General features: G+C 38.2%; 1 protein-coding gene across 1 annotated transcript in view; it reads left to right on the forward strand.

Moving 5' to 3' along the window:
* Positions 1-15,926, forward strand: part of ZNF182 (zinc finger protein 182) — a 54,371-nt gene extending 38,445 nt beyond the window's left edge. Inside the window, exons 3-5 of the mRNA XM_012555706.2 lie at positions 9,726-9,852; positions 10,169-10,261; positions 13,024-15,926. Coding sequence (XP_012411160.2) covers positions 9,726-9,852; positions 10,169-10,261; positions 13,024-14,651 — 1,848 coding nt within the window. The 3' untranslated portion in view covers positions 14,652-15,926. The remainder of the gene's footprint in view (positions 1-9,725; positions 9,853-10,168; positions 10,262-13,023) is intronic.
* Positions 15,927-17,326: the final 1,400 nt, after the last annotated feature.

The raw sequence follows: 17,326 nt of genomic DNA on the forward strand, positions 1-17,326 counted from the left end.
ATCGTTCTGTCTATAATTACATATATATGTGACTATGTATGTTTTTATATAATATATATGTGCATATAAAAATATATGTACTTACATCTGTAACTTATTCAAGCCTATTTGCTTTAAAAATGTCAAGGACATGAAAGACAAAGAAATGCTGAGAAATTCTAACAGATTAAAGAAAATTAAGACATGAAAAATAAATTCCTATAAAGATCATTAGTGAGACAATTTGAATAAGGTCTCTATATTAGATATAGTATTATATCATTATTAAATGTCCTCATTTTGATAATTATGCTGATATGTAAGTGAATGACCTTATTTTTAGGATGTATGTATATATACTTACCTATTCAGTGGTAAAGGAGCATTGTATCTTCTGTAACTTACATGGTTCAGGAAAAAAAACGTGTACACACACATATAATTTTTTCTGAACGATTTGAATAAATGGCAGGTATTTAGTGGTCCTTTCAATGTATATATTCAGGTCTTTTATTTATGGAAAGTTTTCTTGGTTTATAGTTTTAAATTAGTTTTGTTCTGTTGTTTTGTTTTTCTTCTTCGGATACCCGAGATATCAGTACGTTGGATTTTTTTGCTTGTCTTCTATTTTAACCACTTTCTCTCCTTTTTTCTTCTTTATCTCATTTTCTGTTCTTTTGGTTGCTTTCCTGCCTTTCTTTAGTATCCGTTATTAAATTTTCATTCAAATCTATTGTTCTTTGGTTACCTTGCATTTTAGTATTCATTTCTAAGATTATTTTGTCTTTTTCTTCAGTTTCTTTCCTGAATTCAATCAACTGTCATTTCATTTTTTTTCTGATTTTTGTCCATTTCTATACTTAGCTTTTGAATTTGTGATTCAAGGTGTTTTGTTCATATTTTCAAGTGATTGTTTGAGGATATTTAATTCAGTTTGGAATGTTGAGTTACTGTTTTCTTCCACTTTGTGTTTGGCTTTGTGGGGTGAATTTTATTTTTTGTCACCTGAAGTGTTTTCTCATTTTCTACTGTTCTTAATGAAGCTGTGATGGATGAAAACTGTTTTTGTGTATTTGTTTTGAGGACAGGGTTGGGAATTGGTGTGGCTTACTGATTCCTAGATCATTAGCACCTGGGGTGGCTTACTGATTCCTAGATCATTAGCACCCTCTTTTGTTAGTGAGGCAAAGTGCAGTTTCCTTAAAGAATGACTTTTTCTTTGGGGAGAGTGATTATGTGTGCTCTGATTTTTTTTTTTTTTTGGTCATCCTTTCTTTGTTTTACATGATCCTAAATTTCCCCCTCTTGTTTTTTTCCCTTCACCACCTAGTCTCCAAAGGGTACTTCCTCCTTCCTTTTTACTCTGTTCTTCCTCAGAAGTGATGCTTTTTTGTCACTGCCATCTTGGATCCCGTACACATTCAAGGCCCTTTCCTACATATATATATTTATATATATATATATATTTCCTATATATATATATTCCTATATATCCAGACAGCTTTTTTTTTTTTTTTTTAGTATTTTCATACTTATGGTAGATTGTCTCTTTCTAACCATGATTTAAGTTCACCCTTAGGCCCTCTATCCCCATTTCTGTTCTCTTGACTGTTGTTTCAGACCCTCCTCACACTCCAGAAAGGTTTATGGTAGGAGTTTGAAACACAACTGAGCTGCAATTTGGTATTTGTTTTTTACTTACAGGTGATTTAAAATTCATAGTATTCTCTATTTTCTATTGTAAGTTATACTGAAGGTGCAGGTTATGTGTGGTTTTATTTGCTCTTCATGGATCTGTATAGTTTTTTTGAGGATATATGGAGAGATTCAGATTTATACAGATGCAATTATCCTAGATTACCTGGAAGCCCTTTGATTTTTTTTCACTTAAAAAAAATTAAGGTATAATTTATATACAGTAAAATTGACACTTTTTAATGTACAGTTCTGCATGTTTTCATAAATCCAGTTATGTAACCACCACCACAATGAAGATACAGAACAGTTCCATCACCTCCTAATATTTCTCCTTTATAGTCAACGCCTCCCTGCACCCCGGACCCTGGCAATCACTGATCTCTTTTTGTTCCCTATAGTTTTGCCTTTCCCATAATGTTATGTAAATGGAGTCATATAGTATGTAGCCTTTTGAGTCTGGGTTCTTTCACTTAGCATAATACCTTTGAGGTTCATTCATGTTATTGTATGTATTGGTAGTTTGTTCATTTTTACTGCTGAATACTATTACATTGTATGGATTCCAGGTTGTTTATCCATTGACTAGTTGAAGGACATTTGGATTGTCTCCAGTTTTTTGGTTATTACAAATAAAACTGCTATATAAATGTTCATTTACAGGTTTGGGGATTTACATAAGCCTTCATTTCACTTGGGTAGATACCTGGGAGTGGGATTGCAGGGTCATATGGCAAGTGTATGTTTAATTTTATAAGAAACTGGCAAATGGTTTTTTAAAGTGGCTGTGCCAATTTGATATTCCTACCTATGATATATGAGAATTCCAGTTGCTGTCCATCCTCATCAGCACTTGGTATTGTCAGTTTTATTCTCATTCTAATAGGTACGTAAAACTGTTGCCGTTGAGTCAGTTCAGACACATAGTGACCCATATAGGACAGAGTAGAACTGCCCCATAGGGTTTCCAAAGCTGTAATCTTTAGGGAAACAGACTGCCACATCTATCTCCCACGGAGCAGCTGGTGGGTTCGAACTGCTGACCTTTGGGATAGCAGCCGAGTGCTTAACCACTTTGCCACCAGGCCTCCTAATAAGTGCATCATGGTATCTAATTGTGGGTTTAATTTGCAGTTCCCTCATGACTAATGAGGTTACATAGCTTTTTATGTGTTTATTTGCCATTTGGATGTCTTCTTTGGTGAAGTATTTGTATTAGCCAATTTTTATTTCTTTTTTTTTTACATATTATTGAGTTTTGATAGTTATTTATATATACTCAATACAAGTCCTTTACCAGATATGTGATTTACAATTGTTTTCTCCCAGTCTGTGGCTTGGCTTGTCATTCTTTTAATAGCGTCTTTTGAATTTTGGTGTCATATCTAAGAACTCTTCGGCTAATGAAGGATTAAAAAGACTTTCTCCCATTCTTTCTTCTAGAAATTTTATAGGTTTAGGTTTTATATTTACATCTCTGATCCATTTTGAGTTAATATATGTTTAAGGTATGGATCAAGGTTGATTTTTTTGCATATGAATGTCCAATTGTTCAGCACCATTTGTAGACAAAGCTGTCCTTTCTCCATTGAATTGCTTTTGCACTTTTTTAAAATTTGGATTTAGGTGAAAGTTTACAGAGCAAATTAGTTTCTCATTAAACAGTTAATACACAAATTGTTTTGTAACATTTGTTGCCAACCCTGTGATGTGTCAACACTCTTGCCTTCTCCACCCCAGGTTCCCTGTTTCCATTCGTCCAGTTCTCCTGTCTCTTCCTGCCTTCTCATCTTTGCTTTTGGGCTGGCGTGCCCATTAGTCTCGTATACATGATTGAACTGTGAAGCACAACCCTCACGTGTGTTATTGTTGGCCCTAGAGACCTGTCTAATCATTGGCTGAAGGGTGAACCTCAGGAGTGACTTCATTGCTGAGTTAAATGGTGTCATGGGCCATACTCTTGGGGTTTCTCTAGTCTCTGTCAGACCAGCAAGCCTGATCTTTTTTTTGTGAATTTGAATTTTGTTCTACATTTTTCTCCCGCTCTGTCTGGGACCCTCTATTTTGATCCCTGCCAGAGCAATCGGTAGTGGTCACCAGGCATCATCTAGTTGTTGTGGGCTCAGGCTGGTGAAGGTTGTGGTAGTTGTGGTCCATTAGTCCTTTGGACTAATCTTTCCCTTGTGTCTTTGGTCTTCTTCATTCTCCTTTGCTCCAGCCAGGGTGGGACCAGTGGATGTATCTTAGATGGTTGCTTGCAGGCTTTTAAGACCCCAGTACCTACTCACCACAGTCAGATGAAGAACATTTTCTTTATAGACTGTGTTATGCCACTTGAGCTAGATGTACCCTGAGACCGTGGTGTCCATCCCTCAGCCCAGCTCAGGGTGTTTGGAGGTATCTGTGAAGCTTCTATGACTTTGCCCTGGTCAAGTTGTGCTGACTTCTCCAGTATTGTGTACTGTCTTACCCTTCACCAAAGTTAACACTTATCTGCTATCTAGTGTTTTCCCCTTCCCACCCATCCCCGCCCTCATAACCATCAAAGATTGTTTCTTTCTGTGTGGAAACATTTTCATGTGTTTTTATAATGGTGGTCTTATACAGTATTTGTCCTTTACGATTGACCTATTTCACTAAGCATAATGCCGTCCATGTTGTGAGATGTTTCGAAGATTCATCATTGTTCTTTATCATTGTGTAGTATTCCATTGTGTGTGTGTACGATAGTTTGTTTATCCATTCATCTGTTGATGGGCACTTAGGTTGTTTCCATCTTTTTGCTATTGTGAATAATGCTGCAGTGAACATGGGTGTGCATATGTCTATTCATGTGACGGCTCTTATTTCTCTAGGATATATTCCTAGGAGTGGGATTGCTGGATCATATGTATGGTATTTCTATTTCTAGCTTTTTAAGAAAGCATCATATTGTTTTTCAAAATGGTTGTACCATTTTGCATTCCCACCGGCAGTGCATGAGAGTTTCAGTCTCCCCACAGCCTCTCCAATATTTGTTATTTTCTGTGTTTTTGATTTGTGCCAGTAATGTTGGGGTGAGATGGTATCTCATTGTAGTTTTGATTTGCATTTCTCTAATGGCTAGTGATCATGAGCATTTCCTCATGTGTTTGTTAGCCACCTGAATGTCTTCTTTGGTGAAGTGTCTGTTCATATCCTTTGCCCATTTTTTAATTAGATTGTTTGTCTTTTTATTGTAGAGGTGTTGGATTTTTCTATATATTTTAGAGATTAGACTTTTGTCAGATATGTCATAGCCAAAATTTTTTTCTCAGTCTGTAGGTTCTCTTTTTACTCTTTTGATGAAGTCTTTTGATGAGCATAAGTGTTTAATTTTTAGGAGATCCAAGTTATCTAGCTTATCTTCTGGAGTTTGTGTATTGTTAATTATGGCTTGTATGCTGTTTATGCCATATATTAGGGCCCCTAGTGTTGACCCTGTTTTTTCCTCCGTGATCTTTATAGTTTTTGGTTTTATATTTAGGTCTTTGATCCGTTTTGAATTAGTTTTTGTGTATGGTGTGGGTATGGATCCTGTTTTCATTTTTTTGCAGATGGACATCCAGTTTTGCCAGCACTATGTGTTAAAAAGACTGTCTTTTCCCCATTTCATGGTCTTTGGGCCTTTGTCAAAGATCAGGTGGCCACAGGTAGATTGGTTTACATCTGGGTTTTCAATTCTGTTTCATTGGTCACTGTGTCTGTCATTGTAGCAGCACCAGTCTGTTTTGACTACCATAGCTGTATAGTAGATTCTGAAGTCAGGTAGTGCGAGGCCTCCTACTTTGTTCCTTTTTTTTCAGTAATGCTTTACTTATCTGGGGCCTCTTTCTTTTCCATATAAAGTTAATGATTAGTTTTTCCATCTCGTTAAAGAATGCTGTTGGTGTTTGGATCAGGATTGCATTGTATTGGTAGATTGCTTTGGGTAGAATTGACATTTTCACAATGTTGAGTGCCTTTCTATGAGCATGGTATGTTTTTCTATTTATGTAGGTCTCTTTTGGTTTCTTACAGTAGTGGTTTGTAGTTTTCTTTGTATAGGTCTTTTATGTCCTTGGTTAGATTTATTCCTAAGTATTTTATTTTTTTAGGGGCTATTATAAATGGTATTGTTTTCCTGATTTCCTTTTCATGGTTCTCTGTATTTGTGTAGAGGAATCCAACTGATTTTTTATGTTTATCTTGTATCCTGCTACTCTGCTGAATCTATTATTTCCAGTAGTTTTCTCGTGGAGTCTTTAGGGTTCTCTACATACAGTATCATATCATCTGCAAATAGGGATAGTTTTACTTTTTCCTTACCAATTTGGATGCCCTTTATTTCTTTTTCTTGCCTTATTGATCTAGCTACAACTTACAGTGTCAAATAAGAATGGTGATAAAGGGCATCCTTGTCTTGTTCTCGTTCTCAAGGAGAATGTTTTCAGCCTCTCTCCGTTAAGAATGATGTTGGCTGTTGGTTTTGCATAGATGCTCTTTATTATGTTGAGAAATTTCCCTTCTATTCCTGTCTTATTGAGAGTTTTTATCAGGAATGGGTGTTGGACTTTATCAAATGCCTTTTCTGCATCAGTTGAGATGATTATGTGATTCTTTTATTTATGTGGTGGATTACGTTAATTGATTTTCTAATGTTGAATCATCCTTGCATACCTGGTATGAATCTCACTTGGTCGTGGTGTATTATTTTTTTGATATGATGCTGAATTCTGTTGGCTAGAATTTTGTTGAAAATTTTTGCGTCTATATTCATGAGAGATATTGGTCTGTAATTTTATTTTTTGTGGTGTCTTTGCCTGGTTTTGGTATCAGCGGTATGCTGGCTTCATAGAATGAATTTAGAAGTATCCCTTCCTTTTCTATGTTCTGAAATAGTTTGAGTAGTACTGGTGTACTACAGCAATTTCTAATTGCTGTTTTTGTATGATTTCTAGTTGTTTGTTTATTTTGACATTTTGTTTTTGTATTATTTTCCTGAATTCTTCTACTGCTTTGTGTTTTCCTTGATTTTGGCTATGTTTTGGTTGGTTTTGTCTGTGTTTTCCATGATTTTATCTGCATTTTCTTTGATCTCTTTCCTAATCTCTCAGAAAGCCCTGAATATTAGACTTTTGAATTCCCTATCCATTGCCTTTTCTTCTGCTGGATGGTCAGCTAGTGCTTTATTCTGGTCTCTCACTGGAGCAATCTTGTCCTTTTTTTGTTTTGATATTGTCAGCTGTCTTTGAGACATTCAGGTATTATTTTCTTTTTTGATTGATTGTAGTTTTGTTTGTTTTGTCCTGATGTTTTGTTTGGTTTGGTTATGTCTGGGTGGGTGGGCTGGGCATGCTTTGTTGCTTGCTTGTCTGTGGGCCTGATAGTTCTTACCATCTTGTCTTGGTGTGTCGGCCTGGTTGCTCAGCTATGGTACAGCAGGTTAGGTCCAGCAGGAAGGGAAGGGGCAGATATGAGTCATTTGTCTGCAGTGTGAACTGGGCCGGGGGCTAGAGTGGGGCCACTGCAGCCTGAAGGGGGTCCCAACCCGGCAGGGAAGGGCTTTGGGTCCAGGTCAGTTCCCCTCACGTCACGGGTGGCAGTGGGAGGGGTCCGGAGCCAATGGGAAGGGGCCTGGGGTCTGGGCTGGGTTCCCTCAGGGCCACAGTGGGTGGCAGGAGGGGCCTGGAGCTGGCGGGGAGGGGCCTGGGGTCCAGGCCACATCCCCTTGGGGTCGCGGTGGATGGCAGGGAGGGGTCTGGAGCTGGCAAGAAGGGGCCTGCGTTCTGGGCTGGGTCCCCTTGGGGCTGCGGGAAGCTTCAGGAGGGGTCTGGACCTGGTGGGAAGGGACCTTGTGTCTGGGCTGGGTTCCCTCAGGTCACAGGCGGTGGTAGGAGGGCTCTGGAGCTGGCAGGAAGGGGCCTGGGGTCCAGGCCGGGTTCCCTTAGGGCCGTGGATGACCGGGTGGAGGAGAGAGGTGGGGGGGTGAAGGCAGGGGCAGAGGGGGCTAGATGAAGGAGGGTCATAGGATGGGTTGATACTCTGGTTCCCAGCAGTTGGGGTTGCCGCGATGGGGTGGTTATAGCTGCTGTTCACCGAGTAGGGGGTTGGAGGAGTGTGCTCCTTCAGTTACCAAGTGAGAGAGTCTGGGCTTCTCCTTGAGTTGCAGCCAGCAAACATGATCTTAGTCCTGGGTGTGTCTGCACTGTACCTCCGTCTTCTATTGGGAATTCCGTGGAGGTGCCTTTCTGCGTGTGGGGTTGTTGGCTTTATTCCAAGATGGCCCCACTGAGTCATGCTGTTTGGTAAGGAACTTCTGCTTTGTATCTCTATTCCGTCTCCATTTTCTGTCAGTTTCTTCTCCTCAGTGACTTCTAATCTAATACTTTATCCCTTCATTTAAAGTTCAAGGTTCTAGGATTGATGTTTGTATCTGTTCTACTTGGTTTTTCAGGTCTTTGTTGCAGTGGGATGGCTTATTGCATTTGACTGCTCTGCTATCTTGGCTCTGCCCCCTGCAATCTTTGCTTTTGTACTTTTGTTGACAATTTTAAAGTATAAAGATATAAAGTATATTTAAGTATAACATACATAAAGTTCACAGCTCTTTAGTGTTTGGCTTGATGAATTATCACAAAACCACCATCCAGGTCAAGATACAGAATATAATCAGAACCTTAGAATCCCCCCTCGTGTCCTCTCCCAGTTATTGCCACCTCCCAAAGGTAATCACTATTGTGACTTTAACATCATGGATTAACCTTGCCTGTTCTTGAGCTATATATAAATAGAATCATGCAGTATGTACTCTTTTGTATCTAGCTTCTTTTGCTCATCATTACATCTGTGAGATTCAACCATGTTGAATGTGCAGTTGTGGTTCATTTTCATTACTGTATAATATTCTACTGAATGATTCCATGATTTAGCTATTAGAAATAGTGCTGCTATGAACATCTCTGTAGTTGTTTTCTACTGCATATGTGCATAATTTTCTCTTAAAATGTTTACCTAGGAGTAGAATTGCTAGGTCATAGTGTATGCAAATCATTAACTTTAGTAAATAATGTGAAATTGTTTCCCAGAGGTATTATACCAGTTTACCCTCCTACTAACAGTGTGTGAGAGTTCCTATTTCTCCACAATCTTATGAAACTTTAGTCTACTTAATTAAACCTTTCTGGTGAGTGCATAGTGGTATCTCAACATGGCTTAAATTTTCATTTATATGATTGCTGATGAGGTTGAGTACATTTCAATTTACCTGATTGCTAATGAAGTTGATTACGTTAATAGGTCATTTGGTTTTCCTTTTTAGTGAAGTATCTATTCCCATGTCTTTTCCATTTTTCTGTTGTGTCATTTGTATATTTCTTATTGATGTGTAGGAGTTATTGTATATATTGTATAAGATCCCTGTATGTATTGTATAACATCCTTTATCATTTATGAATGTTGCAGATAATCTCTTTCCCACCTATGGTTTCCTTTTCTCTGTCTTAATTTTAATCTTGTATTGTTTATAAATATTTCCTTTATGACTAGGGCTTTCTGTGTCTTGTTTTAGAATTTGTTCCCTATCCCAAACTTGTAAAAACATTTTTCTATCTTATTTTCTAGACACTTTATTGTGTTACCTTTCATTAGATATACAATTCACCTACAGCTGATTTTTGTCGATGGTGAGAGTTATGGATTAAATTTAATTTTTTCCCGTGTAGCTATCCAGTAACCTATACACATTTATTGAAAAGATCATCCTTTCTCTACTGCTTTGCAGTGTCAACTTTATCATAAATCATGTGTCCATCCATGTTTGAATTTTCTGTTTTGTTCCACTGGACTATTTGTCTATCCTTATGCCAGTACAACAGTGTCTTAATTATTGATTTGTGTTTTTCCCATAAAGTAGGTTAGTATGCTTGTTATAAGGTAGACATCCTGTATTAATTCATCATAATGAACAGTGAACACAATCAGAAGTTCCTCTGCATTCCATCCACATCACTCATTGGTCAGCATTTTAGAGTAAAAAGAATGTACGATTACAGGGACAAGTGACATTTGAAGATGTGGCTGTGGATTTCACTCAGGAGGAATGGCAGTACCTGGACCCTCCACAGAGGACCCTGTACAGAGATGTGATGCTGGAGACCTACAGCAACCTGGTCTGTGTGGGTAAGAATGACTTCCTTGGTAATTTTGCTGTTTGTGATTCTTGTGTCCAATATAGGGCCTTCCCTTTCTCAATTTCTGAGATTTGCAAGGTCTCTGAATTGCTTGAAGTGTTTGACAGTGAATTCCAAGGGTAAAAGGTCCTTTTCCCTTGTTGCTCCCCTGACCAAGATATTTGTGAACTCAAAACTCAAGTTGAATGGTTTAACTTTACCATTGTGACAAGGGATAGGTCCCTTGTGCTGCCCAAAACTGCAGCTTCTTCTTTCTCAGAGGCTCTGAAGACCAAGGAAGTATCTGTATCATTTCTCATTAACAGAGCACCAGGTTACCAAACCAGACCTCATCTTCAAATTAGAGTTAGAAGAGCCATCCCCAGCAGAAGGAAAAATCCCAATTTGGAGTTTTCCAGGTAAGTAGGATTGACCAAGGCTATGGAGTACATGAGGTCCCAGCTTGTCAGTCATGGGTGAGGACTTCTGAAAGAGCTTTAAGTATATCTTGGGAAAGGTTGTTGCCCTTTGTTGCTGTTTGAATACAGGGGCATGAACACCTTAAACATAAGACTGACACTTCCCCCACCACCCCCCATCCTCTGTGCTACACTAGGCTATTCTCCTTAAATTGGTGCTCATTCAGAAGTTTCTGCACTGTTCCTTTTGTCCCATAGATGTCACCCTTCCCTGCCCCCACCATTTCTGTCATTCTTATTTCTCACTGACGTATCTGAAGCCAGGCCCAGATGAATCACAGGCTTAGACGCTAATGTTCTAATTACAGATTGGATTATCAGATTCCATTCTTCTTGTTCAGTTTAAATATTCCTGTCAGATTTGTTCTCCTAAAACACCTTGATTATTTCTTCTTTAAAATAGTTTTATTTAGATATAATTTGTATACCATAAAATTCACCCTTTTAAAGTATACATTTCAGTGTTTTTTTAGCATATTCAGAGTTGTGCAACCATCATCACTATCTAACTTAAAACATTTTCATTTCTCCAAAAAGAAACCCCTATCCCTTAGCAGTTACTCTTTATTCCCCTCTCCCACACCCCCCAGGCAACCCTAATCCACTTTCTTTCTAATTTTTGGACATTTCATATAAATGGAATCGTACAATATGTGACTTTCTATAGTCTGGCTTCTTGCACTTAGCATAGTGTTTTCAACGTTCATCCATGTTGTAGCATGTATCAGTACTTCATTCCTTTTTATGGCAGAATAATATTCTACTGTATGGATATGCCACATTTTGTTTATCCATTCATCTGTTGATGGACATTTAGGTTGTTTCCACTGTTTGGCTGTTATGAATAATGCTGTATGAACATTCGTATACAAGTTTTTGTATGAACATATGTTTTCAGTTTTCTTGGGTATATACCTAGGAGAGGAATTGCTTGGTCTTATGGTAACTCTATGTTTAACATTCTGAGGAACTGCCACACTGTTTTTCACAAGGGCTGCATCATTTTACATGCCAATCAGAAATGTATGCAGGTTCTAATTTCTCTACATGCTTGCCAATACTTGTTATTTTCCATTTTTTTATTATAGCCATCCTAGTGGATGTGAAATGATATCTCATTGTTTTTGATTTACATTTCTTTAATGACTAGTGATGTTGAGCATCTTTTCATGTGCTTATTGGCCATTTGTATGTCTTCTTTGAAGAAATGTCTCTTTAAATCCTTTGCCCATTTTTTAATTTGGTTATTTATCTTTTTATTGTTGAGTTGTAGGAGTTCTTTATATATTCTGGATTAAAAGTCCCCTTGTCAGATATATGATTTGAAAATATCTTCTCCCATTTTGTGGGTTGTTGTTTCACCTTCTTCATGTGTCCTTTGAAGCACAAACATTTTAAATTTTGAGGCGGTCCAATTTACCTATTTTTTCTTTGCTTGCTTGAGCTTTTGGTGTCATATCTAAGAATCCATTGCCTAACTCAAAGTCACGATTTACTCCTGTTTTCTGCTAAGAGTGTTATACTTTTAGCTCTTACATTTATGTCTGTGATCCACTTTTAGTTAAGTTTTGTGTAAGGTGTGAGGTAGGGATCCAACTTCATTCTTTTGCATGTGGATATCCACTTTTCCCAGCACCATGTGTTGAAAAGACTATTTTATTCTCCATTGAATTATGTTGACACCCTTTTTGAAAATCAGTTGACCGTAAATGTGAAGGGTTTATTTGTGAACTCTAAATTCTGTTCCATTGATCTATATGTCTGTCCTTATGCCAGTACCACACTGTCTTGAGTACTGTAGCTTTGTAGTAAGTTTTGAAATTGGTAGGTGTGACTCCTTCAACTTTGTTCTTCTTTTTCAAGATTTTTTGGCTATTCAGGGTCCCTTGTATTTCCATCTGAATTTTAGGATCAGCTTGTCAATTTATGCAAAGAAGTCAACTCGGATTTTGATAGGAATTGCATCGAATCTGTAGATGAATTTGGAGAGTATTGCCATCGTAACAATATTAAGTCTTCTGATCCATGAATGTGGGATGTCTTTCCATTTATTAAGATCATCTTTAATTTCAACAATGTTTTGTGGTTTTTGGTGTACAAGTTTTTCACTTCTGTTAAATTTATTCCTAAGTATTTTACTCTTTTTGATGCTATTGTAAGTGGAATTATTTTCTTAATTTTTATGTTATTCATTGCTAATGTGTAGCCGGATGCACAGGTGACTTCAGATGGGGCAAAGAATTTTAGTTTTGTTTTTCTTAAGGCTGATTATTATAGATTTTTTTCTTGTTCATTGGAAACGTGGACTCAGGGTTGTTTTAAGATTTGAGCCCATTAATTCACTGTTGCATTTCTACCTAGGTAGAAACAGTATAACTCCAGTGTAGTTCAGAATGCAAATGATAAATGAAGGTAAAAGGTGGTAACGAATCTGATTCTTCAAGTCCCCAGAGTTGATGGAAATCAGAGATGATGTAAAAGTAGAGATAAAAAAGACTGAGGTGTCAGGGTAAGATTGTTCTTGGTAACAAAAAGATTAGCAGTTGGGAGGTTAGTAAAAGAATAGTATTTGATGATCATGATTCTTTCTTCAGGAACTCTGATAAAATGATAGTTCCAGCTTTCACATGGCAGGACATTTCTAAAGAAGGTTAATTCCATAATGTCAAAGTGTAAAGATGGTTTATTGTACTTCTTTCTAGAAGAAGATTGCCAAGTTGAACAGATTGAGAGACAGCACCAGGATATCCAAGATATATGTTTGTTGATGCAAGATGGAGTTCCTAACCAGAAAACAATTACCACCAAGAGTGGCCATGAATGTAATGAATTTGGAAACACAGTTCATCAGAGTACAAACCTTATTGCTTCATTACAAAGACCCCATAAACATGACTCATTTGGAAGTAATATGGCAGATAATTTAGACTCAATTAGTAGTTTTTCAGGAAAGAAACATGATAATGGGTGTGAAAAATTATTTTTCCATACTGAGTATGAGAAAACAAATCCTGGGGTGAAACTGTATGGATATAAAGAATGTGGGAAAGCCCTCAGGCGAAAGAAAGGTCTTAGTCTACATCAGAGAATTAAAAATGGAGAGAAACCCTTTGAATGTACTGCATGTAGGAAGACCTTCAGCAAGAAGTCGCACCTCATAGTACATTGGAGAACTCATACAGGAGAGAAACCCTTTGGATGTACTGAATGTGGAAAAGCCTTTAGCCAAAAATCTCAACTCATTATACACCTGAGGACGCATACAGGAGAGAGACCTTTTGAGTGCCCTGAATGTGGGAAAGCCTTCAGAGAGAAGTCAACCGTCATCATACATTACAGGACTCATACAGGAGAGAAACCTTATGAATGTAATGAATGTGGAAAAGCCTTCACCCAGAAGTCAAACCTCATTGTCCATCAGAAAACTCATACAGGAGAGAAAACTTATGAATGTACTAAATGTGGGGAATCTTTTATACAGAAGCTCGATCTAATTATACATCATAGTACTCATACAGGAAAGAAACCTCATGAATGTAATGAGTGCAAGAAAACATTTAGCGATAAGTCAACCCTCATTATACATCAGAGAACTCACACAGGAGAGAAACCACATAAATGTATTGAGTGTGGGAAGTCCTTCAATGAGAAGTCAACCCTCATTGTGCATCAGAGAACTCATACGGGAGAGAAACCCTATGAATGTGATGTGTGTGGAAAAACCTTCACCCAAAAGTCAAACCTTGGTGTACATCAGAGAACTCACTCAGGAGAGAAACCCTTTGAATGTAATGAATGTGAGAAAGCATTCTCTCAGAAATCCTATCTCATGTTACATCAGAGAGGTCATACAGGAGAGAAGCCCTATGAGTGCAATGAATGTGAAAAAGCATTCTCTCAAAAATCATACCTCATTATACATCAAAGAACTCATACAGAAGAAAAACCCTATAAATGTAATGAATGTGGCAAAGCCTTCAGAGAAAAATCAAAGCTCATTATACACCAGAGAATTCATACAGGAGAGAAACCCTATGAATGTCCTGTATGCTGGAAAGCTTTCAGCCAGAAGTCACAGCTCATAATACATCAGAGAACACACACAGGAGAGAAACCCTATGCATGCACTGAGTGTGGCAAAGCCTTCAGAGAAAAATCAACATTCACTGTGCATCAGAGGACTCATACTGGAGAGAAACCCTATAAATGTACAGAATGTGGAAAAGCCTTTACCCAAAAATCAAACCTTATTGTACATCAGAGAACCCATACAGGAAAGAAAGCCCATGGGAAAGGCCACACCCGGAAGTCAAAGCACATCACACATTAGAGAGTAAATCAACAGTGTCTGTTATGTACACTGAAGGAAAGTTTTGTCAATTTAATTAACATTTTAAAAGTATGTTCTGTCTTCTGATTTAAATACGAGGGAGTAAAGTGAGTCTTTCCTCTTTTCATCTCAGTATTCACCCAAAATCTACAGGGAGAAAAAGAAGCAGAAGTGTAATCTCTGTATCTGACAAAATTAAGAGATAGCTGAAACTCTAGTAAGAGGGCTGCTAGAGTCAGCAGAAATCAAGTGCCAGTGCAGGAGATTTCAGAGAGAGAATGCCCAAGGCTGCAGATGCGAGACAGCCCTGGTGAGGACTCTTATCTGAGTTTCAGGATACGCCCTGAGGTGCAAAACCATATATATTTTTTCAACAACAATAACAGAGTGCATGGGCAGCAGGAGGTATGATGTTTCCTAAAACCATTTTGGGTCTGAGGAGAAACAGACAGGGGCCTTGACAAGGAATCACTCACACAAGCCATATTTGCAGAAAGTAGTCTATACTGGCGGCAGGAGCAGTTGGGGTAGGGACTGGAAGAAGAGTGGTTACTTTTCCTTGTGAAGAACCCTAAAGTTGCTAGCTCGGCAGAAGTAAAGTCTGAAAGAACACACAAATGCAAAAAACAAACCAACCTCCCAGTTATAAGAAAAACTCTGGTCTACCTAGAATGTGGCCCCACTTTCTTCCTGGACATGAACCTCCAGAAAATAGCAAGTTCAGGAAAAATTCTTCTCATTCAAAGATGAGGGATTAAAAAGTAATCAAAACCAGAAATACACATGGCTTTTGAGCTAGCATTTCTACTTCTAGGAATGTATATACTCACACATGTACAAAATGATGAACACATAGACATATTCATTGATGCACTGTTTGTAAAAAACAAAAGATTGGAAGCTGTCCAAATGACAACTTTAGGGGTCAGTTGTCCAAAATTATGGTATGTTCATACAGTGAACTTGTAGGTAGACATACATACATACATAGACAACCAAAGAGAACTTGGACACTCTTTATGTATTGATATGAGATGATCTCCAAGATACATTATCAGGTCAGAAAGGCAAGATGCAGGATAATGAGTATAATATGCTACCATTTGTATATAGAAAGGGGAAAAAATTGATAAGTACATGATTGTATATGCATAAACTCTTTCAAAAGATACGCAAGAAGCTGGTAACCTTGATTACCTCTGGGAAGAAGGGGAAGTGGTGGCTGGGGGGATGGGACTGGGGGGGAGACAACTGTATATCCTTTCATAACTTGAAAATTATACTATGTGGATGGATGTACTATCTTCGAAAAATAAAAGTTTTTTAAAAGTGCATTTTATACTATTAATGTTATAATGAGGTCAGTTTCTAGATACAGGATTTAATAACAATATAGATATACTCAATTTGGAGTTTAATTTTTTAAAAAGAGTGAATGGAATGATCATTCAGACAGAACAACAGATATCCAATCAGTTCCAAAGGTACATAAGCATTACTTTCCTGAGGGTGCTAAATAAAGTGATTTCCAAGTCAGCTGGGACCACATTATGTAAAACTAAAATAGTTAAGACTGGAATACACTTCTTATTTAGTATTCACAGTGCCATCTATGAAAATATCTATACTAAAGCCCACGATGTCTGTCCATATCTTAACAAAGTGATTTAAATTATATATATACTCTTTTTACAAGAAATGTAAAGCATGAGTCTACTTGCTCAAGGTCACGTTACTGATGGTGACACAACATTTTCCAAGGTGAGAGACAGATTGAGAGCGATGGTCTGAACGGACACCGTGGAAGACCATGTAGCCTCAGCACATTTGCTCCAGAATGAGCAGTCCTCCTGTGTGAATTACCATATTTGTGGCCCTCATGCTTCTGTGGTTTTTTACTGAGGCTATGTCTGGTGGAGCTGGACAGCCCAAGCTGTGCAAGACCTGGGGATGGTCAGTGTTTAGATATAACGAAATGGGTGAGCTAGGCCTGAGACCCTGTCTGGGTCTTCTAGGCCTGTTTTTTGAATTATCCTGCAAGAAAATGAACTATTGGCTCACTTTTTAATAGGCTATGTAATTCAGACATGTCACATTCAGTCCCTTTCCAGGGAGAAGGATGTTTGGAGAAGAAATATTGGGTGACTGGCTTGCTCCTGGTGCAGTCTGCTGGGAGGATGCCTAAAAGCATAGGAAATGAGGCTATTTTGCCTTCCTATTGAGAGGGAATCTAACTGGGGTTTCAGACTCATCAAAGGTCATCCTGCAGTGGGGTGGGGTTGGGAGGTTAGGTCTTTCTGTTTCAGGTGGATCTTGAACTCTTGATTCCTGGGAGACAGATGGCAACCTGATGGGCAGCATGGAAGTGAATGAAGGTGAGTGAGGAACAGACCTGGAGGGGAAGAAATGGGAATGAACAGCAGGATGTAAACAAATGGACTGGAATTAGGGAAAGAGAGACAGAAGGGTAGTGAAGGATCAAGTGTGGGTGGATGGAGTAATGAGCGGCAGACTAGGTGTGGATAAGGGGAAGCGTTGAGGTAAATGGAGGAAATACCTGGTGGAGTGAGTTACTGGAGAAGGAGCATACTTAAATTTATGAGTAATGGGGAGAGTGGAAGTGAGTAGAGGTTGAGTGAGTGGGGATAATGAGGGACAGAGAGTGAGTAAATTGA

Source organism: Trichechus manatus, unplaced genomic scaffold (assembly GCF_000243295.1).
Source record: "Trichechus manatus latirostris isolate Lorelei unplaced genomic scaffold, TriManLat1.0 scaffold00046, whole genome shotgun sequence".
NCBI classification, from domain to species: Eukaryota; Metazoa; Chordata; class Mammalia; order Sirenia; family Trichechidae; genus Trichechus; species Trichechus manatus.